Genomic DNA, 24673 nt, shown 5'->3' with positions numbered 1-24673 from the left:
ATACTTTTAAACAAAGCAAATATATTTAAGTTAATTATAGCTAATGCCATTATTATGTTAATTGTATAATTAACTGACTAATTTACATCATTTGCTTTTTCACAATAGATATATTTTTTTACATTTATCTTATTTTATTTTGAAAGTACCGGATGTGTATGTATGTTTTAAGGCTGCTCGCTTGACCGACCCCGGACTGCTTCTTCTCTGCCTCAGCTGAAGAACAAACCGACGCAGCTGGGTTTGCATCAAGTATCAACCCTTGACGCCTAAATAGAGGAATTTACCATCACTTCAAATTCAACAGCAGCATTTTTGCAGAGTTAAATAGAAACAGTAAGCAAATGAAATAAGTGTCAACTAGCCGTAACCACAGAAACAGGCTAGAGGCAAAGAAGCCAAAACAAAACATCAAAACCCGGCAAACAAAGAGGTCCTTTTTTCAACGCCAACATTTTTCCTCCATATTCAATAGTTATGAGTCATGTGGCCGTCGAAAATGCCCACGGTCTAGAGCAGCAGGTAAGCTGTGTCAGTTTGGTGTGTCAGAAGTGGTTCTTGGAAAGTGGGACAGCAGCGAGGATAAACATTAGCTTGCCGGCTAGCCTGGTACCGTTAGCGAGATGCTATCGTGCTAACTAGCTTGGGGTGCGTTTGAATCTTTCACTCGGAAGAGACTCCGCTCAGACACTTAACCACAACTCTGAATTTATCTGTGCTCTATCTTTATATTGTATAAAACCAATAATTAAAATGAATGTAGTATTTCAGGTTTTCTCATTGAAGAAAAGTGTTTGTTTTTGCGAAGCCAAGCATCACTCTAACCGAATCAGCTTCTCCGTGTTGAACATATTCAACGCACCTTTTGAACTATTATGTTCACTGCGTTTTGTCTTGCAGCTTAATACAGTGATAAAACGGAGGTACGAGAAAATACAGCTAAAGTGAGCCTTGCAAATAAACAATGCGGGCTTTTACACCCGAAACTCTGGTTACTAAAACTATAACCAGTATGGTGTTGTTGATGGTATTTACCCGTTCAGTAAATTTCTTCTGCGTCATCAAAAACGTAGCTGTCTGGTCAGGCAGTTTGGATAGCAACAGAAAAGTACTGCATGTACTTAAATGATATTTTGATTATAAAAAGCCCTCGAAATGTTTTTATTAACAAATATGCACATTTTCAACACTTGTAAGGATGCAAAATAAATAAAAAGCTGCACTGGGAACAATTTGTTCAGAGTGTCATCCTCATCTCTGCAAAAGCAAATGAATAGATAAACCTCTATTATCCTGCAGCAGCAATGAGATTGATGCAGTTTTTTCAGTCTATTTTAAAATATGCTTTTTTAATTGAACGAACTGTGTGTAATAAGTTTATTTGGAGAGAGTTTGCAAAATATTGCTTACAATAAGTTTAATTTAAGGTAAAAGCTATACTTGTATATTTTCCATATTTTGAATGTGATGGAATTAACGAACTTAAACACTAAAATTAGTAAGAAAAAGTATAACTTTAATGTGCATAAGTGCAAAGCATGTTTTTTGCTCAAAATCTAAGTGAATATTATAATGGTGAACACAAATATGCAGTGTAGAAACTGTGTCTAAATAAATTTTTCCCATTATTTTGTACTTTACTACTTTCACTTTGTACAAACTTTCATATCCACATTTCTGATGAATTTTGAAGCCCAATAGTTACAAAATTGGTCTAATTTTGTATATAGTTAGACTTAATCACAATTAAATGTATTATATTTTTGAAGCTTTTATTGCACTGTTTCAGATGATTTTCTGATCTTGTACGAGCGAATGCATTGTCACCAAATCTGAATAATGAAATAAAAGTTTGACAATCTGCGAGCATGTCTACATTTAATAGTTCTTAGTTGTTTTTGTTGTTGTTGTTTTTTTTTTAACGTTTGGTCCTCAACATTTCAGTTTGTAGCGTTTTTGGTTGTGTAACGCGCTCATGTGTTTCTGTTCTGGTTCTCCAGCTCGCTGTCCTAGACTTGAGTGCTCCAGATGGACAAGGCGGAGGTACTAACAGTAAGACGTAGACATGTTTTTGTTGCCATTCTCTGCTTTTTATTTCAACAAACTCCGTCCCAAAAGTTGACTTGTGTCTCAGCTTAATTTTAGTAGGTGCTGTATTTGGAAAATAAATGTATACTTTGCAGTTCAGGATTTACTCACGGTAAATAATAAACAGATTAAGCACATTTATAGTAACATTTTTGATTTTATAAGGACTGTTTTTTGTAATGGCAGTAGTTAAGTTTAAAAGCCAACTTGAATAACCAAACATTATTTGGTGTTACTCCTATTTAATGAGTTTAAATCAGGTGCTTAATTCTGAACAGACCCGTTTCCTGTTTGTAAAGATCTACACGTCCTATCGTAGTCTAATTGTTCCGCTCTAAAAGACTTGCGTTGTACAGCTTACATGGATGGAAGTTCAGAATCAATTCGCAATGGTCTTCTCTTTTTATATTACAAAACCTGGCAAGCTAGCAGGGGTGTAAAAACTTTCTTTATCTACCGAAAGTAACAGCATGTGCTCGTAAACAATGCTTTGTGATTGTGTTTGTCCAGGGCGATACATTCCTCCACATTTACGGAACAAAGACGCATCCAAGAACGGTGAGAAAAGCAGGAGTTACGCAGGAGTGTGTTACCCTCGCGTTTTGTCAGCGCCGGTTGTCACATTAGTATGAATTAACCTTTTTAGTAAGCATTGATTTTGTAGGTTTTTGTGTAAAACGGCAGGAAATCTTTGTGGTTGTTGAAATGTTTTTTTACTGACCATAAGCGCAATATAAAAACCCAACTTGTCGTGTGCAGTGGGAAATGCTTTTGCTGCTGGACGACCGGGGGGGTACACCATAGCGCCTGCAGCAAACTGTGAGTAACTCTGACTGTTGACCTCATCACAAATGTGTCGTAGCAAACATAAGCTGCAGGCCAAGTGAAATTATCTTTAGATTTCACCCGATGATGCAGAACTTGAAGAAAATCTCACATTTTCTTCTGTCAATTTACTTAATCTGTATCTAACTTGTTGAAATACTAAAAATAATTTCAACTTGACCATTTTTTTTGATGAGTATTCCCTCTGTTTATAATCCTACTGATGCAGTATTTGTTGCAATGTTCCTCAATTCCCCTCTCTCTCTTTCTCTCCCCTCAGACGGTTGGGACGCAGGGCGCAACAACTTTGTCAACGGCTACCATGACAACCGCATGACCGGCAACTCGTTCAACCGTGGCCCGCCACGCATGGAGCGTGGGCGAGGCGGTGTTGCGGGAGGCAGTTACCGTGGCAACAGGGGCGGGGCGTTCAACCCCATTAACCCCGCGCAGCCCATAAACTTCGGTTGGTTCGACACCAGGCCTGACGCAGAAATCAGCTTTCTTAATACGTAGAGTTAAAACGTTTCCATGGGAAATTCTTCTGATTGTTTTTGCGTCATGTCTCTTGTTAGATGCCGGTGGCTGGAACACAGCCAAAGAGGCCTATAGCAGCTTTGGCAACAACCGAGGGAAGTCTGCGTTCTTCAACGACAGAGGCAACGCCAACAGAGGAAGGTAGGCAACGCAGCCACTTTCGAACACACCGTGAGCGGATCAGAAAACCCAAAAGGGTCAACGCTCCAATTTGTTCCCGGTGCTCAGGTTCGATCACGGTGGATTCGGTGGTGGCGGAGGAGGAAACAGCCGCTGGGTGGAGGAGTCCAGGGACGATGGCGACTGGTCCAAGCCTCTGCCGCGTAACGAACGCCTGGAACAGTGAGTCTGCACTAACAACTACACTTCCTGTGGGAGGGAAGGTGTTCCTGGTGGCAACACCAAGTTTTTTTTTTTTTTTTTTTTTTTTTTTAAGTGGGGAGAATCGAGAACCTTCATTTTATAGCTCAATATTAAAGTACCTCCTAGTACTCGTGAATACTGCTTTGACTGTAACTATTTCACCAAAGACACCAACTGTATTTATAGTACAAATGCAAGACTTTGTCATTATTCCCATAATGTTGGAAAAAACACAATTTTGCAATTTTCCATTCGATAAACACAATTGAAATCACATGTGAATAAGTTTGTTGATGTCATAAGTCATTTAAAAAACATGATGCTCCATCTTTTTTTTTTTTTTTTTTTAACGACTACTTATTGTCGTCTTGTGGAAATGTCCAGTTGCTGAGCTAAGCTGAGTTGTCCAAGCTCAGCTGTAGAAAGGTTTAAAGGTATGTGAATGTTTTTCTGAGACCAGTCTGGTCCCCGTCTCTGCAGTGAGCTGTTCTCCGGCAGCAACACCGGGATCAACTTTGAGAAATACGACGACATTCCCGTTGAGGCTACAGGACAAAACTCCCCTCACCACATCGAGAGTGTACGCCACCGCCGCTCACATCGAATCAGACGTCAACCAGGAGCCTTCCACATCTGGACACGTGTAATTCTCTCACTTCCTGTTCTAACAGTTCCAAGATGTCGACATGGGTGAGATTATCATGGGTAACATTGCTCTGAGCCGCTACACCAGACCAACGCCTGTGCAGAAATACGCCATTCCTATCGTGAAATCCAAGAGAGACCTGATGGCCTGCGCACAGACGGGTAACAACAACACAAAAGAGGACAAAGATCTGCACTAGATTGAGATACCAATCAGTGATATTGGATAAATTTGACCTTTTGTCGTCAGGATCTGGAAAGACAGCTGCGTTCCTGCTTCCAATTCTCAGCCAGATCTACACAGACGGACCAGGAGAAGCTCTGAACGCAGCCAAAGCCTCAGGACAGGTCAGAAAAGCGAGTTTCCACACATTAAAATGAAAAACTCACTGAGCTTTGAATGTAAAGCCATAGTGACGAGCCTTCCTGTATAGTTGGACCACAGAAACCTTGTCAGACTTTTTGTAACCGCTGGAGAAAGTCCCCCTCCTTCTCTCTCTGACCACACTACTGAATAATGCTCCACTTCTTTGGAAAGTAAAAACTCCTGCTCTATTTAAGATCAAACCTTGATAGTTCCATCTGTCACTGAGTGTTTAAAAACTGCAAAGCAGCATGGCTACCATCAATAGACCGTAAAATATAAGCTTAATAAGGAAGAAAGCAGTGTTAAAAAATTTGAACGCAACTAATCGCGTTTTAGGTTTTTGCATACAAAAGTTCCAGGATGGACCCTTTGCATTTCAGTGATTCTTGAGAATAGGGACAAAACAGGTCCTATGGATAAAGCACAAAATTTGAATAAAATATACACAAAATATATATTTTTCGAATATCTGACTAAACTAACCTGGGTCATGTGAGCACAACAATGTATATTTTTCTTGTGTTTGCTGAATATTTTTTTTATTTTAAACATTGTAGTCGGTGGATGATGCCTGTAAAATCCCTTGTCCAGGAGCAGAACTCAATACATTATAATAGTTTAAACCAATTAAAGAAATACCAAAATTATATATTATGACAATAATTCATTTTATTCACTAGTTTGTCACCACCTTCAGTTCTGTGTCAACTCCGTCAGATGGACTTTTGGTTGTTTTTTGTTTTAAATAATAATTATTTTGTTTCTTGAGAAGCATTTGTCTGTAAAATGAGTAAAAATATCACTAATAGGGTATTTTAAAAATCATTTTATATTTATTTTTGTCAGATGGTGATGACAGAGTTCTGGGTCAGGTCGATTAAAAATATATATATTTTTTTAATGTTGCAACTGGGAGCCTGCACCTTAGCATCTTTACATTTCCAAAACATTATTTGTCATATTTGCATACATAAGGTTGAGAAATAATAAAAAAAATATGGGAAAATTAAAACCTATCAAGAACCACTGATTTGTGTCTCACATAATGACTTTTATCCCCCAAAATTAGGGCGGTGCATATATTTCTGACTCTTGCTGATTAAATCATATTTGCAAAGACTAAATGCATAAAAAAAGACATTATGTGGGACAAATTGAAGCCCTATGTGAATGTGACATTCCTGTTCTGTGATGATTGTTCCAGGAAAATGGGAAGTATGGCCGGCGTAAGCAGTACCCCATCGCCCTGGTGCTGGCCCCAACCAGAGAACTGGCACTGCAGATCTACGACGAAGCCAGGAAGGCACGTAAACATTGTGCTCACAAATTGCAGTGAGGCAAGAGTTAGAAAATGAAGAGAGACTTGTGTTTTGCGTTGCAGTTTTCGTACCGCTCCAGAGTGCGTCCCTGTGTGGTGTACGGCGGGGCAGACATTGGCCAGCAGATTAGAGACCTGGAGAGAGGCTGCCACCTGCTGGTCGCAACACCTGGCAGACTGGTGGACATGATGGAGAGAGGCAAGATCGGACTGGACTACTGCAAGTAAGATGTGACCCGACGGAATAAATGGAAATGGAAGATGAAAGATGTTCTGGATGCTTCCCTTCCTCAAACTTGTTTTTTTTCTTTTTTGCTTTAGCTACTTGGTGCTAGATGAGGCGGACCGCATGCTGGACATGGGCTTTGAACCACAGATAAGACGCATAGTGGAGCAGGACACCATGCCGCACAAAGGCATCAGACAGACCTTGATGTTCAGCGCTACGTTTCCGAAAGAGATCCAGGTGTGTTTGTTGCGACTCCAGTTGCCAGCTCCTGGACGGCTGTCAGAGCGGAGTTTGTTTCAGGACAGGAAACTAGCAAGACATTAAGTTCCTTTTAAAAAAAAAATGTAGCCTGATGAAATAACGCTTTTGCTTCCCCTGCAGATCCTGGCGAGGGATTTTCTGGAGGATTACATCTTCCTGGCAGTGGGCAGAGTGGGTTCCACCTCGGAGAACATCACACAGAAGGTGGTGTGGGTTGAAGAGAGCGATAAGAGATCTTTCCTCTTGGATCTGCTCAGTGCTACAGGTTAGAGATCTTCATTAGGAAGGGAAGTTTTGCATGAGGATGTAGGAGTAAACACAGCAGGATTTTCTAATTTCTTCTCTAAATATTCAGAAACCATTTTGAACTGATTGCATACCTGTCTAAACGATTGCATACCTGTCTAAACGTAGCGTTCTGCCTCTTCTAGCACACATAAACAAACTGTGCTGTATGTCTTTTTGCAGTCGTGCCGTATTTATCCCATCTCACTCCATTGCATTGTTACACGTCTTGTCTTAGCAAACCAGCACGACTTTTACTGTCAACTCTGTTTTACACGCGTTATCCCTTCGTAACATCTCTAATAATAGAAACATTCACTCAGTCATAAGTGGCTAAGATAAAATTCAGACAAAGATGTTGGTTTTGTTGCGGTTGAGGAGAAAATGTGTTTTCTTTGATTAATTTAGTGCAGTTGAGGCATTAACGCTGACTCGGATTAGGAATAGTTATAAAACTTTGATGTGGTTTTATCCCAAGTCATCCCCAACGAGGTACAGGACAATACTGGAGACAACGTAGAGAAACCTGGTAAGATCTACACTTAAGACGTTTCTAAATCTGTCATTTCATGTTTTGTATAAGTTTGCTTGACCCCCATTATATGTTTTTGTGGATGGAGAAACGTTTCTTCATTTAATTTCGGCTCTGTATACCATCTTGTGCTGAAATACACAAGCCAGTTTTCCTTTTTTAAAGATGTTGTAGCATCTTTATGCACTGTGTGTTTCTGTGGTTCCTTCATGTCAGACCTGTAGCCTTGATGGAGAGAATCTGGTCATGATGATGGTTCCTTGCTGCTGGGTGGGGGTCATTTTAGGCAAACGAGTGATTTTTAGTGGAGAAAACCTTCAGCACTTTGGACCAAGTCTCTTGCCATCAATGGCTTTAATGGTTCCTGCATGAAAACTCCTACATTATTTTTGATCTGCACATCTTTTTCTTGTTTTTATTTATAAAAAAGCATTACTCAGTATTACTCAGCAAGCCTGTATGTATCACACCACAGACTGGGAGACCCTCATCTGCCAGGGCTCCGAAAAACATAGAATTCAGTTTTTCGACGTTTGGAGAAAAAAAAAAATATGGGGAACAAAGGCATAATGTGAAATCTTTGTGTTTCCAAATGTTAATTTGCATTCTCTTGTCTAAAAGATGAAACCAGCTGTCATTAACAATTCTTTTGTCCATTCTGTGTTTGTTGTCCCTTGGTCCTTCATGCATTTGTGTATCTCTTCAATCATAAACCTGTCTCTGGTCTTTAGCCCAGTCGTTTGTCCACCATTTGGTTTTCATCCATTCTTTGGTCCATCATGTATCTGGTGGTTTTTAGCAGGTTTCATATCTAAAACCTGACCACTGTAGTCAATCTGAAATGACTTCAGTAGACTTTCATACCCATGCGATATAAAATGGGCTAAAAATATCCTGGAGACTCTCGAAGAGGACAGAACCTCGACATGAAACGTGTTGGACCTCTGTCATTAGCGGTGTGATGCATTTAACTGATCCAAAGTTCACTTGTGACTTTGAGCTCAAGTCTTTCACAGCAACATTTTTCCACATCACCGCCAGATGTTGTTGTTTCCTTTATGAATGCTGGCCCACAGTTCTGAAGCTCAAGGTCTGCTTTATGTTGCATCAGACTTGAAGTTCTGTTTAATTTACATTAATCTCTCCCGGCACCTTAAGTTCAATTCTAGTTTTTAACTCATTTGTTTTTGTCTTTCCTGACCAGGTAAAGACTCCCTGACCCTCGTCTTCGTGGAGACCAAGAAAGGAGCCGACGCCTTGGAGGACTTCCTGTACCGGGAGGGCTACGCCTGCACCAGTATCCATGGCGACCGCTCCCAGAGAGACCGCGAGGAGGCACTGAACCAGTTCAGATCGGGAAAGTGCCCCATCCTTGTCGCCACGGCGGTCAGTAGAACAACAAAACCTGCTTTCAAGGAGTGAGAGCGCACTGCAGGGTTATAATCTAAATATTCTCGTGTTGGCCAGGTTGCAGCTCGAGGTCTGGACATCTCCAACGTGAAACATGTTATCAACTTCGACCTTCCAAGCGACATAGAGGAGTACGTCCACCGCATCGGACGTACGGGGCGAGTCGGAAACCTGGGTCAGTGAGCGGCTCTGAAAACCGATTCGCTGCAGTTCCAGCTGACAAACGACAGATTCTGACGAATCTGCACGCTGTATGTTCTCCGCAGGGCTGGCCACGTCATTCTTCAACGACAAAAACGGGAACATCACAAAGGACCTGCTGGATATCCTGGTAGAGGCTAAACAGGAGGTTCCTTCATGGCTGGAGAGCCTGGCTTATGAACACCAGCACAAGAGTAGCAACAGGGGGCGCTCTAAGAGGTTCGGATCAGCTACTGTCCTGGCATCGTTTTGTAATAACATCGTCAGAAAATTGTGCTGAATTCCACGTCGTCGACAGGTTCTCTGGTGGTTTCGGAGCTCGGGATTACCGCCAGACAGCTGCCGGGGGCAACGCCGGAGGGTTCGGGGGGCGGGGAGGACGCAACCAGCAGGGACACGGAGGAAACCGTGGCTTCGGAGGAGGTAGAGAATGTTGCGGCGTTTATACCGAGATTAAACGACACACAGGTGAATAAGGTTTGTTCACATCCGCAGGTGGTTTCGGCAACTTCTACACAAGCGACGGCTACGGAGGGAATTACTCCCACTCTCAAGTGGACTGGTGGGGCAACTAGGTGTCTCCATTCCCTCTCTACTCATCTTTCTTTCCTCCTTTAACTCCTTTTCCATTGTTTCTCCCCAACCATGTCATCCACATTCCATCCGTCTCGTCACCTCTACTATTCCCTGGAACCTACATGCATGTTATTAAACTATTTATACTCATTTATATATCCCCTCCTTCTAGTCCCAGTCAGTCATGTCTTTTATTAGCTTTAGATTCTCTCGTGCTTTCCATCTTCATTTTGTTCCCTTTATGTTCTTGATCTCTCCTGGTAAAGTTGGCCACTTTTATAAAGGATTCTTGAATTTTGTTTTGTTGCTTCCTAACAAAGTTCGAGTTGTTCTCAAAGCCCCTCATGTAGGACGATTTATGGACATTTATAGGCAGGGCTACATCCTTTTTTTTTATTTTATTTTTGTGACCTTTAGATTTGAGTTTTAGCTTCATGTTTACCAGTCAGGCAGGCTCCCTGTGTAACTTTGTATTTAAGCGCATGGCCATGTTGTAAATCACCGGCCAAAAATTTTGTAAAATGCGGAGCTGGGCGAGACGGCAAGGCAAAATATCCGACATAGGAACTTTGTGTTCTCCTTCATTTCTAACCTGGAGTTTTTCACTTTTTAAAGCATCGATTTTTGAGTTACTGACGTCTGCTGAAGAAAACGACAAACTGAACCCACCTAACCCCCCCTCAACCAGTGAAACGTCAGTTTTGCCCACTAGATGGCGCTTGTTAAAACTTGATTTCTTCAACTCCAACCAACAATGTAGAGAATCTTTTTGTTTCTGTACTGTGCCTTTAAGAATTTAAACTCTATGTATGTTGCTTTTCTCACTATAATACCTAACTGGCTGCAAGTATAGTTTTTAAAGGTTACTGTATTTAATGTCATGTGTGGGTTTAAACGCGCACTTCTTCATTCCCGTTTGGACAGAGACAAACTAGGCTTGAACTAAATCAAACCTTGGCAAAAAAAAAAAAAAACGGACGTAACGAGGAAATCTGAAACTCCTCATGTCCTCTTAGAGGTGTAAAAAAAAAAAAATCACCAAATGAGCTGTTTTTCCCTGAAGCTTATAACCTCTGTAGAGACAGTTGAACTTTTTCTCAGCTTGGTTGTAGGTTTTTGTTGAGGGGGAAAAATACTTGTTTTTTTCGCGTCAAATCCAGAGCTCAAACTTGAGCTAGCAGCTTGGTTTCCCACAGCCTTTGTCACCAATTGTCACCCTCAACTCCTCTGGCGTCATTAACTGTTAGTAAAAACTGATCCAGGAGTCTCTAAGTCAAACAAACGAGACTCGAACAACCAAAATCGTTTTTCTTTATCCGACTCTTGGTGCCGCAAAGCTTTTGGGAAACCGAATCTGCTTCCACCTCAAACCTCAGTCTTAGTTCTTAAAATCTTCCTGCAACTCTCAAAAGTAAGTTAAAGGAAAAAAAAAAACATGCTCACTCTATCCTGGAGAGTTAAACAAAAAGCCTTCTCTTCAATAAATCTTTCCAGTTTTTTATTATTTTTTTTTAATTACTTTGTTTGGTCCTTCAAATCTGTTGAGGTAAAGCGTTGGAATTTATTTTCTTTTTTTTTTACTGTAGTGACAACTGGGGCTTCCAGATAATGAAATGCTGCATTTCCAGAGCACATTATAGCCACAAAGGGAGTACATACCTTACTGACTTTTTGTCCAAACTGAGCTACTTGGTTTACATCTTTCCACCGTCTTATAGAGGTACCACCTGGTTAAAAACATTCTCACCTTGTTTTTGAGGCTTTTTTTTTCTATTTAATTATCCACTAAACCTTAACCCTGCTTTAACTGGCAAAGTTAAAGCAGTCTGAACCAGAGCTGCTAAAATGTGCTGGTGGAAAAGCGGCATTCCCGGGGAAGTCCTGCTTGGCTCTGTCGCAGAAGGAAATCTCAAGGAGAAAGCCGACTCTGCACCGACATTATCTGCACTTCGTTTACTTGATTTAAAAAAAAACAAAAACATGTAAATAGTTGAAAACTTAAAGCGAAACCAGAGGGATTTCCACAGAAAATGTGACGGATTAGAGGCGTGTAAAACTCGGATCACTCAACATGGACCAGACTGCGTCTGGGAAGCTTTGTTCAGAGCTGCAGTAGACGGAGATGAGTAACGTTTCCAGCAGTATAACTCGTTAATTTGCGCTCATAACTTCTTAAATTGCCCACTGCCTCTGACAAAGCCGGACCAAGACAATAAAACATATGCAAGTGTTGTTGTTTTTTTGGTCAAGGAGTTAAAAATGCAGAGCAGACTGCTCTAAATCTAAAGCAGGCTTTAGTAATAAACACCAGACATGTTTTGTTTTTATTTTTGTCTTATTTTTCTTCAGTTTCTTTTAAACGTGTAATTCTTTAGCTCCAGTTCCCTCACATCTGTTCTGCCGGGATGTAATGGAAACTAGTTGGCTTTATCACGATAAACGAAGAGTTTTCCACTGAGAATAGAGGACAGCCGTTACAGGATGCAACGTCGCACTCCGCCGTGTCTTATTAGTTGCTCTTTATAGCCACTTATTAAATAAAAAAAACAAACAAACAAAAAAACAAATTTAAGTTGCATTCTCGGCTTCATTTGTCAAAGATAAATGGACCTTAATGAAGTCTGATTAAATTAAGAGCGCCGATCACTTGGTATGCTCCGATGTTTTTAGCCTATCAGGGTTTTGTTTTTCTTGCAGCAATGGTTGATAGTCTCCATTTTAAATTTCTTCAGCAAATAACCAGCACCGAGATAGAATCCGTAAAGGTACAATAAGTTGCTAATGACAATCAAGTTTAAGATAACCCGCGTGAACAGAACTCTTCCCGTTGTATGTCCAGTCATTTAGCCGCCACCTCGACATGCAGAAGTTTTGTCATGCAGCTGCCCGACTTCGACCCTTGTCTTCCACAACAATGAAATTCCCAGAACTGAACCACTATTGAGCTGTTGGAAATATCCTACCAACCTCGAACTTTGACCTTGCTGTGAGCGGTGTTACTGTTGATTTATTTACTGTCGGAGTAGGGATACCGTTGGTGTTTACTTGAATCCAAAGCGGCTGCTGCATCCAAGCAGACGTTCTTTAAACTTCTGTGTTACCGTTTTAATGCTTGGATCACGTCCCCTGATTGAGTACAGTGCAGGTTCTAGAAGCTGCTGTGCCTTCTACTGACCACTAGGGGGCAATGAAGGAAAAAGCACTTTGTTGGCAGCTGCATGTTTTGATATGTTTTTTTTAATTTTATTTAAATTGTAAACAGTGGGAGTTAAATGTTTAGCGTTTATGTTTATAGGCCACTCCTGTCCAATAGAAGTCGGATATGCAATGCATGTGCGTCTCATGAGCAAAAATTCACTGTTAGTTGCATTTACCAAATAAATCAAGCTAGAGCAATGCTTCACTACCACTGTGCCCCGAATCTCAAACCTTAATTCTGCTTGGCACTCAAATTTCTACCAAAGTGAAACAAGGTTCTGTTGCTTGCTCAGATTATGTACTCGGATTTCTTGATTTTTTTTTTTTCACTTTTTTTTTTATTATTATTTTGCTACATTTAAATAAAACTGTTAGCACGCTGCGTGCTAACGGACTGTCCACTTTCCAAAATGTGCATAGTGCCTTGTAATGACTGAATTACTGACTCACACATTGGTTAGGGCTGGGTATGTTTTCAGTTGGATACGACGTCCAAACTATTGCTCTCTCAGTATGAAACTGTAGGTGTGTAAATGTTATTTCTCTGCATGTGAATGTCACAGATTGACTACCTCAAGGTACGATCGCAACAACCAGAGGGGCATTTAGAGAGCTCGCCATCTTCAAAGCTGGTGGGCCTCATTTAATGCCTTTTTGTACAAAAATAATAAATAAATGAGTTTCTTTGTGTCGCCACTTGACAAAGTTCAATGAATTTCAGTACTGGTAGGTTTTGCACTCGCGCTACGATGAAGCAGCCATTTGGCACAAGCTCTTTCAGACGCAAATCAGGCACAAATTAATTCTGGTGCTGCTCAAGCGTGCAAAATTATTTTATGCCATTAATGGTTCCATCTTGAACAGATTCTTGGCTTTCTAGACACGTTTCTTCAGGAACTTTTGGTCATTCTTCTTTATAGTCCCAATCGGAGTCGTACAAGGCCAACTCTTAGTGGGTCGCTATCGTTTACGGCACTACTACCGACACGTCTAGCACTTTAAAAGATTTAATCACCTGCAAATCCCGTGTTGTATTGCTTGCTAATTTGAAACTGCTAGCATGCTAACATGCTAACTGCAGTTATTGCAACATGTACAAGTATTGTGAGTTTACTCTTGACCTGTACCTATGCAGAATCCATTGTAGGCATTTATTTCCTCCCCCCACACCCTGTTACCGAGTGCGCGCGTAAGATATGAATATAGCTAATTTATCCAGATCATTTCAAGCACACTCTACTCTGTCCTTTTTCTTTTTTTTGACTAAAACCCTTCTCATTTCCAAATCCAGCACTTTAATTTTTTATTGTCGTTTCTAAAACCCATCGATGCCTTATATTAGTGGTGAATACCCAGCCCTAAAGGAGCAGAAGGCTGTTTGTTCCTGACGCGCTCATCATTTACGCTGATGACTCTGTGCTCTCTAAGTTATTCGCAGGAGTGCTTTTCTTTTTAAAAGACATGAAGAACAATTAATGGTGCTATGCTCCCATTGCTGCGGCCTGCAGGCCTCCCTGTTGTAAAATGACTTTAAATCGCCAACAGAGTTTTGCAGAAAATACTGTTTGGTTAAAGCTCGTTTGTGTTGAGTCTTATGTAGCACACGTCCTTCACGCCTCTGAGAGGTTTTCCGACTGAAGGTATCCGTCGTGTAGCGCAGCCAGGTGAGGTTTGCCCACAGTTTCATGTGGTTTGTGTTTGTTGTAAGGAAAGGTCCTTCCAGATAGGAAACCGTTTTTACTTTAACTTTTTATTTTCTTTGTTTTTGTTGTTGTTCTTTTTCATGGGACCAGGTGGAGCTCTAGACAACAGCAAGTGTAGGATTCAACTGTTTTGCCGCGTTCCTGAGTCTACTTTCGCTGCTAGTTTGTGTAATTTATCAAGCATTTTTGGGGCGATATGTTTATTTTTGTAAGCCTAAATACATAAAGTTGATGTTTTACAAAGTGACTTGACCAAAAGACAGTAAACAAAAACACTGGCACTTGAATGTTGAATGTCATTGGTATGAGTGGAAACAAAAAAAAAAGAAATCTCTATTTTTCTGGGGTAGTGTGAGCTTTTTAATGTTAAAAAAATAAATAAAGATGCAATGAGTGGGGGTTTCACACTCATTATGTCACTGTAACAGGAAGTGCTGGTTTGTGCTTTCTTTTGAAGAGTACCAAAATCACTCTGGTTTATTATTTCCATATTTAAAATGGGAGCCTGTGAGGCGTTCAGGTCCCTCCGAAGAAATCCCTTTACTTTTTCCTTCAGGCTCACCCTAAAACCAAAGTGTTAATTTATTACCATCACCATCTGTTAATATTAAAAGTCTTGGCCAGGGCCTCTTTATTGTAATCACAAAAATTCTAAACACAAAATATCCTCCATTGTTGATAGAGTCGAAATTGTTTCAAGTACCGCGTCTAAATGAAACACTGGTGGTCGTGTTACACGTTACCGTGACATATGAATTGAAACACCCCGCACAGGTTACCTTAAGTCATATTTATGATCCATAAACCTGTTTGTGCGACAGGCTCCGTCGCTAATATTAGCATAAAACGATCTCCGATTGGCAAACGGATTTGAATAAGTTCCAAATATGCCAAGGTTTGGATTAAAAATAATAAAATGTTATGATTAAAGACCATTTTGTAAAAAAATAAATAAAATAAGAAAAAAGTAACATGCAGTACAAAAAAAGTATCCAGATTCTCTTCAAGTCAGTTTTACTTTTTAGTGACTTTTTTTTTATTATTATTATTTTGGAATCGTAACTCCCCTTCTCCCTCTCCTTGTTAATACCCTTGTTGTGAATGTTTGGCAAGTGGCCGTCTTTAAAGTCTCCATCACGCAGAATTGACTGTGGTTCTATTGCTACGTTGTTGTGATTTGCATATTTTCAGGCAACAAGTGCATTGATGCTGTCACAGGAGAGTTTCTGGCCAGTCAGGAAAAAAAAATTGACTTTTTTTAAAATGTTTTTTTTTTTGTTCCTTTTTTTTTGAGCAAACTAATTGCACAAAAACAACCTTGTTGTGACTTTCTCTGTTTAAAAAAAGACTGCAATCTAAATAATAAAAAAGTGGAGGTGTGTTTCTGAATGACTGTTGTTTTAGCGGGTGGATTTAAGAGACTTTGGGAGTCCAGTGCTGTCTTCATCACTGATTGGCCAGACCGCTCGACGTGATCTAGCAGAAGCACCAGCCTGGTAGTTAGTATTTGCTTTATGTATTAGTTTAGCAAGTGTGCACGAAGAGCACTGCACGAAAAAAAGTAAAAAACAATCAATAAATAAATAATCTGTGCAACTATTCCGATTTTACCACAATTAAAGGTTTGGATTTGCAGATGTGATCAGTGTCTGGGTTGGTTTCTTCCTGTCATCACCTTTAAACACCCTGATAAGCACAAGAAGAGGAAAAATACTCGTCTTAAATTGAGCAAAAAATCATTTATTACAAAAACTTGAGGCGTTAATTTACAGGCGTCAACAGTTGGGCTCAGCCTTACTGTCGTCTAGCACATTCAAAACATAAACATAATTTTGTTCCTGAGGTGAATAATCAGCCGTAGCTGTGTTACAAATCTCATGGAGAGGGAAACTGATCTTCCTGTCAGACAAGCCGCCGGGCAAACTACGCCTGGTCATGTGTTTGAGGCGTTTTCAGGCTCTTTTCTGATTCGCCGGTCCTTATTGACGTCCAACCAGAAGTCTGGGTTGTCTTGGTACCACTTCACTAAAAAACAAGCAGGACGGGTAAGTAAGCGATTGCAGAAGAGAATCCATATTTTAGAGTTCCTACAGTTTGGAAAAGTCTACATATGTACTAACATGGAAGAACTTCCACAGTTTCTTCCATATTTCATTGCCAAAATGTGTCATCCCTCTTTTTTTTTTTTCTTTTAAGTCTGTGATTGTCGATATGTCTGCCCTGCCTTCCCTTGAATATAGAAAACAATGGACTTCAGTCATGCAAGCTGTGTAAGAACTCTGATCATTTCACATAGTGGATTATTGAACCTGTTTGTCTGATGCCTTCAGCCCAGGACGTCTCTGCTCTCCAGCCCAGCCGCTGCAGCTTCTCACTCCTGATTGGGTAACGAAGATCGACCTGTGGCCTATCAGATCAAGAAAGAAAATGCATTGACAGGAAATATTTTTGAAAGTATTAAATGCACTGTAGTGTGTGAAATTTGCTCTGGCTATTTCCTGAAAGTAGGAGGGGAAAAAAAACTTTCTAATTTCCTAACCTGCTGGAGACAAACTCAATCCAGTCGTTCACTTCAGATTCGGTCACGTTCTTTACCTGGAGGAAGCAGAAACCATTTCAATTCTGAAACCGACTGATGCATCAGTTTCACGAGACCCACCATCCTGACAAGTTCCCTCGCCAGCTGGACGATGGGAATCTCGACGCTTGTTCCCACGTTGTAGACGTCGCCCACCGTCCCTTTCTCCAGAACCAGCAGGAAGGCCTGGACGGCGTCGCTGACGAACAGGAAGTGGCGGGACATGGGCAGGGTTCCCTGAATGGTGCTGCAGCAGAAAGAACGTGTCATTTGGCTTGTATCGTGAGGTACGCTTGGTAAGTTTGACCACTCCTACCATTTGTTGTTGCGCTGCAGCAAGGTGAGAAACCTGGGAATCACCTGAAACATTTGGAACAACTTAAAATACTCACTGTGCCTTAATTCCTTGAAATAGTTGTAGATTAAACATACCTTCTCTGTGAACTGCCTGGGTCCATAGATGTTGTTGCTCCTGGTGATAATGATTGGAAACTGGAAAAACAAAGTGACGTTATTAATCTCAATAAGATAAAAAAAAATAAAATGGAAAAACTCCAGACCTGATACTTGTCCCAGTAGGACCTGACCAAATACTCAGCAGCCGCTTTAGTAGCAGCGTACGGATTGGTCGGCCTCAGCGGACTGCCCTCATCAAATGCCTGAAAGGAAAGAGAAACGTAATCTAACATGGAATCCGACCTGGTGGAAAATAACCATTAAAACCTCGTCGACCTCATCCAGGCTGGTTCCGTACACTTCATCCGTGCTGACATAGACAAAGCGCTGCGGCTGGTGTCGAGCCCGATGGGCGGCATCCAGTAGAACCCTGGTTCCGTCGACGTTGATCCGCTGGAAAACGGAAGGGTACTCGAATGAGGACTCTGAGGGGGGGGAAAGAAAGGCGCATATAAAGGACTGGACCGAACTGCTTATGAAATGAAATCTGAACGGAGGCTGCTCACCAACATGAGTTTTAGCTGCCAGGTGAAAGATGACATCAATGTTTTCATTGATGAAAATTTGATTCACCAACTGTGGGTTACACACGTCTCCCTGTTCAGCACGCAGGCACAAAATACAGGTCATTTTAGTTCATGTGCAATTTAAATACAAATAGGCAAATTTTTACCTGAATGAAAGTGTAATTGTCTCTGTTTTCAACCCCTTCCAGACTCCTGGGACTGCAGCAGTAATCCAACTGCAAAATTAGACCTAAAGTATTTCAGCAATTCTTTTGGAAAAGGATTTGTTATCAATAAAACATGGTGTCCAAACATAGTCACATCAAAAGTGCCACAAAGTTATATTTTTAAAAAATCAAAAATGCAAATCTTGTCTTTTTTTCCACCCACTCAACCACATACTAAATATGTAATACTTTAATGAAACAAGGAAAGAAATGTTTAAATAGAAAGAAGCAACGAGTTTTCTAAGTTTGTCTAATGTAAAAGAAAGACATGTAGTTTTCTTATTTTTAGAGAGGGGGTCTGAATATTTTCTTATTCTAGAAAAATTATTTTAACAATCAGAATTGGGATTGTTCTTTCTTTTAAATACTTGTTTTATTTAGCCAAGTCTACAAAATCATAATTGTACAATATTTTACATTAAGAAGCCACGGATTCCACCATCAGTTGTTGGCAAGAACTGTTTATCCACCTCCTTTGCTTTTGCTTCACTTCTTTAAGTGTTTCTCCATCCAATATTAACTTCATCTGTGCTACAAATAAAAATGGGCAAAAACTGATCAAACCGTGTTGTCTTTTTCTATCACATAAAAGCCCATTGAAACACATTTTGTGGTCGTGACAAATGTGGGACAGTCGCGGTGTCTGTGTTCTCGCAGACTTACAATATCCAAGTTAATAATCCTCCATTCTGGGTAACTGGCGACCAGCGAGCATACCAGATGAGAGCCACTGCAAATATAGAAATTAGAGAACCAATTGAAATTCAGGACATCGCACTGTCCTAATCTGATATTTGCATGTCACATGTGCAGCGTTATAACAGAAAACTAAAGCAAAAGGTTCCCCATATAGTTCAGCTTTTATTATAGTTTTACAATTAACTTACATGAATCCAGACCCTCCTGTCACCAAAACCGTCCTGTTAAAGTTCATCCTCTGCTCTTCCTTCAGCTGTCATTTCTATTTTAGCCATAAAAACATATTTTTTGACGGACAATACATAAGTTCTTCATTTTCTTCCGTACAGTAGAGGGATTGTGCGATGCACGACAGTTGTAAACTCTTTAACGGCAGTGTTGACACGTTGAAAGTAGGCGGTGCGTTTCCGCATTTGACACTGCTCTCCGCAATTTGATTGGGTAAAGTGTATGAGGTAAGATGACTCTCACGGTCTGGTTGGGTAAATCCTGAGTCAATCGAACTGTCAGCAGTAAATGGGATGAAAGGCAAGCCATTTCAAGCGAGATAAAATGTTTGATGATCCGGTATTCTTTTCAAAGTAAGTCTCAGTTGCTCCAGCTGTCACATTTAAAAATGTTTTTTTTTGTGTGTGTGTGAGAATAATGAAATTTAGGTGCTGTAAAATACATTTGATACATTTTTCATCCGCTTCGCATCCATCTTTCTAGCTTCCACAATATGAAGTCTGACCTTTACAGAAATAATTTCAGTAAATTTGAAGTGATTGGAATTGACTAAAAATTCAGTGAATTTGGGTCTGCAAAATTATCCAATTCGGTTTAATTATGAAATGTGGGAAAGGATTAATGTCATCATTGGACAAATTGTTTTTATTTTTCACCGTCAACAGTCTATTTCCGGTTTAGTACTTGCTAACCACGGTTAGCTCGACGCCGTTGGTTTACTTCTGGCTTCGTGGCTCATTGAACTGATTAGCCTGACGTTTTATTTCTTTATCGCTTCACCGCAAAAGTGGAAAAATGTCGCGTTTATCAGCGACCCTCGCCGTCGCGCTGCTGCTCAGCCTGGAGGCTTCAGGGAAAACTGTGAAGGGGCTCTTCGGGAGCGAAGCGGCGAGGCAGGAAAATGGCCAGTTCATCACCAAATTCATGTACCAAGGTAACGGTGCTGATGTGCAGCTCTGGTCGCTAACGTGTCACTCCAGCACGGCCACAAGCTGCTCATCCTCCGCAGGGACTCTCATCGTTTCTTGATAAAATTCACTACTTCCGTTCAGTTTTAATGCCTTATTATCTACATATAAGGGTGTAACTAACTGACTAATCATTAACTTGGACTAGTAATGTCTGCTGTGATTATCATCACCTTCGGACATCTCTTAACCCTCCTGGGACCGTGGACATATAATTCAATAGTTTTGGTTTTATGTTTACTGTTTTAGTAGAAATTCTATATTCTGTTATATTTACATCTTTAATTCCCCTTAAGTTAAATAGTCTGACTTTTTTTTTTCGTTGTTCACATTCCTTTGAAATGTTATCTTGTTTTCTGCTAAGTGAAGATATGGAGAAAAAAAATAGTTGGACATATATTTAGCAACTCCTTTTTAAATTTGATTTTAAAAACTGATTAGAATGTTGCTGCCACTCTGGCTTCGAAAATTATATACGACAAAATATGAGTTGGTGTAATTTGAATATATGGGATGGTAATATATAAATAATTGTTTTTAAAAAGGAAACTTATAAATTGTGTTGTAAAATTTTAGAAAATTAATGAGAATTTATCATCTTTGAAGACTGAAAGTAATAAAGATTATAGATCAATTCATTTTTTTAAATAACCTTTTTTGATGTCAGTAAGATCAAATGGAGCACATTTTCATTCTTAACTGTTTATTTCATAATAACTTAGTATTTAGTCTCACTTTGTTTTTATTTCTTTAACTTAATAAACTACTTGACTAATTTGATTGTATCTGATGGAGTCATTCCTTTATTAAAATTTTGTTTTATCTATATCGTAATCTGTAATAAGATATTACTCAATGTTAAAATACTTTCTACTTTCAGAAAGTAGAAAGTGTCTGATATTTTCTTGGTTTATTTCATTTTAGCAGGTGACGGCGGGCTGCTGGTGTGTCGGCTGGACAATCCATCCCTGGGAACAGAGAAGGAGGCCAGGCTGCTGATGTACCAGGACATGGACTCAGATCTGGACAATCTGAGCTGCTCCCAGCGCCTCAGCAGAGCCCAGTTCACCAGTAAGTGTTCCACTTTATTACTACGAAGAGATCAAGACGCCATTGATTGACTTTTCTCCCCACCACCTGCTTCAGTTTCCCTCAGCCAGGAAGAACACAACCAGACGATCCCTCGTCAGTCTTCGCCCACAGCCTGGCAGGTGCTGTACGCTGACAGATACACGTGCGAGGTAACTGGGAATGTCACGTGTTTCCACAGACATAAAGTTTGAATACAACTGTTGGGATGAGGAAATATGTCCATTGTTTGTTTTCTCGTCAGGAAAGCTCAGTTACGCCGTCGTACGCTGACCTCGGCTTCAATCTCCTGCTGTTCAACCCCGACTCTGCTGGGAACCCGCTGGATCACTTCAGCGCAGAGGAAGCAGGTCAGACAACCCCGACACACGACGTCGGTTTAGGAGGACGGCTGTGTTTGTAGTTGTTCCAAACTCTTCCTGGGGTTTTGATTTTAACCGTATGCAAATGTGTTTTCTCAGGGCTGCACAGTTTCTACTTCCTCCTCCTGCTCGCCTACTTCATCGCCTGCTGCATCTACTTCCAGCCTCTGTATCAGGCGCTGAAGAAAGGGGGCCCCATGCACACGGTCCTCAAGGTGCTGACCACGGCCCTGGCTCTGCAAGGCTGCTCCGCCCTCTGCAACTACATCCACCTGGCCAGGTAGCCTCCATCCAACCGTCCTATAGAAGTATCCACCATCAATTCATTATTTAATGAGTTTTATTTTCAGAAATGAGCGATTAGAAAATATTCAATTCTTTTACGATATTCTATCTATAAGTGTTTGATTGATGTAATGCACACAAATGTTTATCCACTCATTATTGATACCAAAGTCAATATAATATCAGTTTTTTGCTCTTGAACATTCTCCTGTTTTCTGTGGAGAAACAAAAACGATCAGAATTATGCTTCAAATATGAATTACTTTGAATGGAGCTTTATTCTTTAAGTTGAACTAAAAATGTGTGATCTGGTGTCCTGCAGATACTCCAGAGACGGTACTGGGATCCCCCTGATGGGCAGCCTGGCAGAGTGTACGTTACGCTCCACGCCTCACATTAACTCTACTCACACATCAATTAAACAACGCCATCTTTATTCACGTCTTCTCTGCGCTTCTGTGTGTGTCGCCGTGCAGTCTGGGACATGGTGTCCCAGGTGTCCATGCTCTACATGCTGCTGAGCCTGTGTATGGGCTGGACTCTGAGTCGAGGCAGGAAGCCGCAGTCCAGACCTCTGCAGTGGGAGCGCTCCCCGGCGTCCACGGCCGTCGCTGTTGGCGGCGTGGTCACACAGGTACCAGCTTAAGGTTTTATGTGGCCAGGGCTTATTAGGGAACTTCTTTGTCCACAAAGAAGTTGATATCGTCAGTCATGGCTGGCAAAGAGCAATCCGATCCGTAGCCTACACATTGACCCGATCTGTGGTTCCCAGGGAGTCCTGCTGCTGTGGGAGCAGTACTCTGAGTCGGAGAGCGAACACCACAGCTATCACGCCCAACGTAGCCTAGCAGGTCTCCTCCTCCTGGCTCTGAGAGTGGCGCTGTCCCTCCTGCTGGCCTCCATTCTCTACCAGATCGTCTCCACAGAGAGGAGCACCCTGAAGAGGGACTTCTACCTCTGCTTCGCTAAGGTGACGGCTCTGAGCTCCACAGCAGCCTCCGAGCCTGACAGCTGTCTAACCTCCAGGTTGTCTTCTCTCCGCAGGGCTGCTTCCTGTGGTTCCTTTGTCACCCCATCCTCGTCCTCATGTCTGTGGTCTTCAACGACCACCAGAGGGAAAAGGTGCAAGACCACAACTTTCAGAATTTTACTTTCCGTTACCTGAAATCGGTCTTCATTACCTCTGTCACTACCTTCTGTTCTGCAGGTCATCACCATCGGCGTGATCCTCTGCCAGTCCATCTCCATGGTGATCCTCTACCAGCTCTTCCTGTCCCGCTCACTCTACTGGGAGGTGTCCTCCCTCTCCTCCGTGTCTTTGCCGCTCACTATGTCCAGAACAAACCACCACAGGGGGCGCCTATGAGCACAGATACCCAGGTTACGGTGAGAACTGAAGCGTCTCTGTCAGACGCAGCAGGAGACGTTCCCCCTGCACCGTCGTCTGTCCCACGTTAGAGCTACCACTGAGCCGTGGACAGGCGACAGTACTTACTGCAACACACTACCTCTGACTTCTAACTGGAGCGTCTGGGATGCAAAATGCATGGCCAAGCATGCATCAGCTGGCGAGGTAGACGTCAGCAGAAAACCACGATAAAGAACTTGAGAGAGCGCAAAATCGCAAGCAATCACAATTAGATTATTTTTAAAGGCTTTACCTGCAAATCGCTGAGTCAGCCATGATTGGGGCAGTCTGCATGTAGATAGGATTTTTATGTTATCATTGTTATTATTTCTATGTCACAAAAGCTGTGCCGTTATTTAACTGTCAACAAATGTATGAGCTGACAGCATGTGAGCTGCAAATCATCGAACCGACATTAACTCTGTAGCTGCAGCGAACTGCATGACTCTGAATTGGCAGAAATGTTTACTAAAAATCTTTTTCCACAAGAGCTTCACTGTGTAAATACATTCCTGTGATTTTCCGTTTACTTCTGTTTTCGGGCTAAATCTGACTAATATTTGTGTCAAATCAAAACAGAGGCTGGTGGGATCATATCTTGTTGTTTAAGTTGAGATGGAGACATATTTTGAAAAACAAACATGCAGAACAGGTGCCAAGAAAGAAATTGACATATTTATTTGTCTGTTTATTTATTTTTTTAAGTGATTAAAAAAAAGGGGCAATGTCCAACACCACTACTTCTCATTCTGTTTGGTCAGAGGCTGCTGAGCTTCTACATGATATTTAAAAATATACTTGAATGTATAGCCTTTAACAGCTGTTATAAATACGCAAAATGATATCAGTCCATATTGCTTTGCACTGAGACAGTGCATGTGTCAAACGTTGCATTATGTTTTATACTGCAGCACAGAGACAATCTAGCATTCAGTTGTTTATGTAATTATTCAGACTTGAATGTCCTTGTCTGGTATAATTTATGTCACTTGTGGAAATAAAACTAGCAAACATGGCAACTGTAATGAGTTCATTGAAATTGATTAATTTAAAAAATTTTAATTGTAAACATTTTTCTATATCGTCATGGAAACCACATGGTGAGGAACTGCAGAGACTTTGCTCAGGTGGGATCCTACATACTGTTAGGAGATACAAGTCACTGTTTTTGCTTGTCAAAAAATATCCAACTTAATATATGTTCTTATTCTGTAAACTTTTCTTAAATAGTTATCATAAACATAAATTTAATGCAACACTGCGCACTTGTAATGCTACAGTACTTTATATAAATTTAAAACTGTGTGTTTTGTTTAAAGCATCCGTTAC

General features: G+C 40.9%; 3 protein-coding genes across 7 annotated transcripts; 2 read left to right on the top strand and 1 right to left on the bottom strand.

The window, feature by feature from the left end:
* The first annotated feature begins 143 nt into the window (after positions 1–143).
* On the top strand, positions 144–16104 carry LOC103151942 (ATP-dependent RNA helicase DDX3X-like). Of its 3 annotated transcripts, none has more exons than XM_007572224.2 (20): positions 144–522; positions 2001–2043; positions 2599–2646; positions 2848–2907; positions 3194–3379; positions 3489–3591; positions 3679–3792; positions 4294–4393; positions 4485–4620; positions 4709–4806; positions 6030–6128; positions 6207–6367; positions 6465–6609; positions 6754–6898; positions 7397–7447; positions 8655–8836; positions 8918–9035; positions 9127–9280; positions 9360–9484; positions 9557–16104. In XM_007572224.2, exons 1-20 carry the CDS (start codon positions 478–480, stop codon positions 9634–9636), a joined length of 2193 nt encoding a protein of 730 aa, XP_007572286.1. In that variant the 5' UTR covers positions 144–477; the 3' UTR covers positions 9637–16104. The 3 variants fall into 3 exon arrangements, with proteins under 3 accessions (XP_007572286.1, XP_007572285.1, XP_007572287.1); XM_007572223.2 differs by having other exon boundaries at positions 2001–2052; XM_007572225.2 differs by lacking the exon at positions 7397–7447 and having other exon boundaries at positions 2001–2052.
* tgds (TDP-glucose 4,6-dehydratase) lies at positions 12881–23129 on the bottom strand. 3 transcript variants are annotated; one of them, XM_016660764.1, is made up of 12 exons: positions 23098–23129; positions 18969–19035; positions 18246–18314; positions 18079–18169; positions 17849–17997; positions 17677–17775; positions 17549–17608; positions 17433–17476; positions 17198–17363; positions 17078–17133; positions 16848–16945; positions 12881–16563 (listed from the first exon to the last, which is right to left on the bottom strand). In XM_016660764.1, the coding sequence occupies exons 1-12, from the start codon at positions 23112–23114 to the stop codon at positions 16472–16474; spliced, it is 1008 nt and encodes a 335-aa protein (XP_016516250.1). In that variant the 5' UTR covers positions 23115–23129; the 3' UTR covers positions 12881–16471. The 3 variants fall into 3 exon arrangements, with proteins under 3 accessions (XP_016516250.1, XP_007572288.1, XP_016516251.1); XM_007572226.2 differs by lacking the exon at positions 23098–23129 and adding an exon at positions 19193–19354; XM_016660765.1 differs by lacking the exons at positions 17198–17363; positions 17433–17476; positions 23098–23129 and adding an exon at positions 19193–19356.
* Positions 19932–24369, top strand: gpr180 (G protein-coupled receptor 180). Its single transcript, XM_007572221.2, has 10 exons — positions 19932–20166; positions 21125–21271; positions 21347–21441; positions 21534–21639; positions 21751–21931; positions 22259–22308; positions 22413–22570; positions 22709–22906; positions 22981–23058; positions 23144–24369. The coding sequence occupies exons 1-10, from the start codon at positions 20028–20030 to the stop codon at positions 23300–23302; spliced, it is 1311 nt and encodes a 436-aa protein (XP_007572283.1). The 5' UTR covers positions 19932–20027; the 3' UTR covers positions 23303–24369.
* Positions 24370–24673: the final 304 nt, after the last annotated feature.

The sequence above is a fragment of the Poecilia formosa genome, unplaced genomic scaffold, assembly GCF_000485575.1.
Source record: "Poecilia formosa unplaced genomic scaffold, Poecilia_formosa-5.1.2 Scaffold297, whole genome shotgun sequence".
Taxonomy (NCBI): domain Eukaryota; kingdom Metazoa; phylum Chordata; class Actinopteri; order Cyprinodontiformes; family Poeciliidae; genus Poecilia; species Poecilia formosa.
The sequence above is the reverse complement of the archived record's forward strand: the minus strand, read 5'-3'. Positions and strand labels throughout refer to the sequence as shown.

Bases quoted from the DNA above. Each gene is read 5' to 3' on its own strand.
- gpr180 (XM_007572221.2), top strand. From the start codon at position 20,028: ATGTCGCGTTTATCAGCGACCCTCGCCGTCGCGCTGCTGCTCAGCCTG. The intron at 21,442-21,533 runs GTAACTGGGAAT...TTTTCTCGTCAG, and splicing joins CTGACAGATACACGTGCGAG to GAAAGCTCAGTTACGCCGTC. The intron at 21,640-21,750 runs GTCAGACAACCC...GTGTTTTCTCAG, and splicing joins CTTCAGCGCAGAGGAAGCAG to GGCTGCACAGTTTCTACTTC.
- tgds (XM_007572226.2), bottom strand. From the start codon at position 19,239: ATGAACTTTAACAGGACGGTTTTGGTGACAGGAGGGTCTGGATTCAT. The intron at 19,036-19,192 runs GTAAGTTAATTG...CTATATTTGCAG, and splicing joins ACAGGAGGGTCTGGATTCAT to TGGCTCTCATCTGGTATGCT. The intron at 18,315-18,968 runs GTAAGTCTGCGA...CTAATTTTGCAG, and splicing joins GGATTATTAACTTGGATATT to TTGGATTACTGCTGCAGTCC.
- LOC103151942 (XM_007572223.2), top strand. From the start codon at position 478: ATGAGTCATGTGGCCGTCGAAAATGCCCACGGTCTAGAGCAGCAG. The intron at 2,647-2,847 runs GTGAGAAAAGCA...TGTCGTGTGCAG, and splicing joins CAAAGACGCATCCAAGAACG to TGGGAAATGCTTTTGCTGCT. The intron at 8,837-8,917 runs GTCAGTAGAACA...CGTGTTGGCCAG, and splicing joins CCATCCTTGTCGCCACGGCG to GTTGCAGCTCGAGGTCTGGA.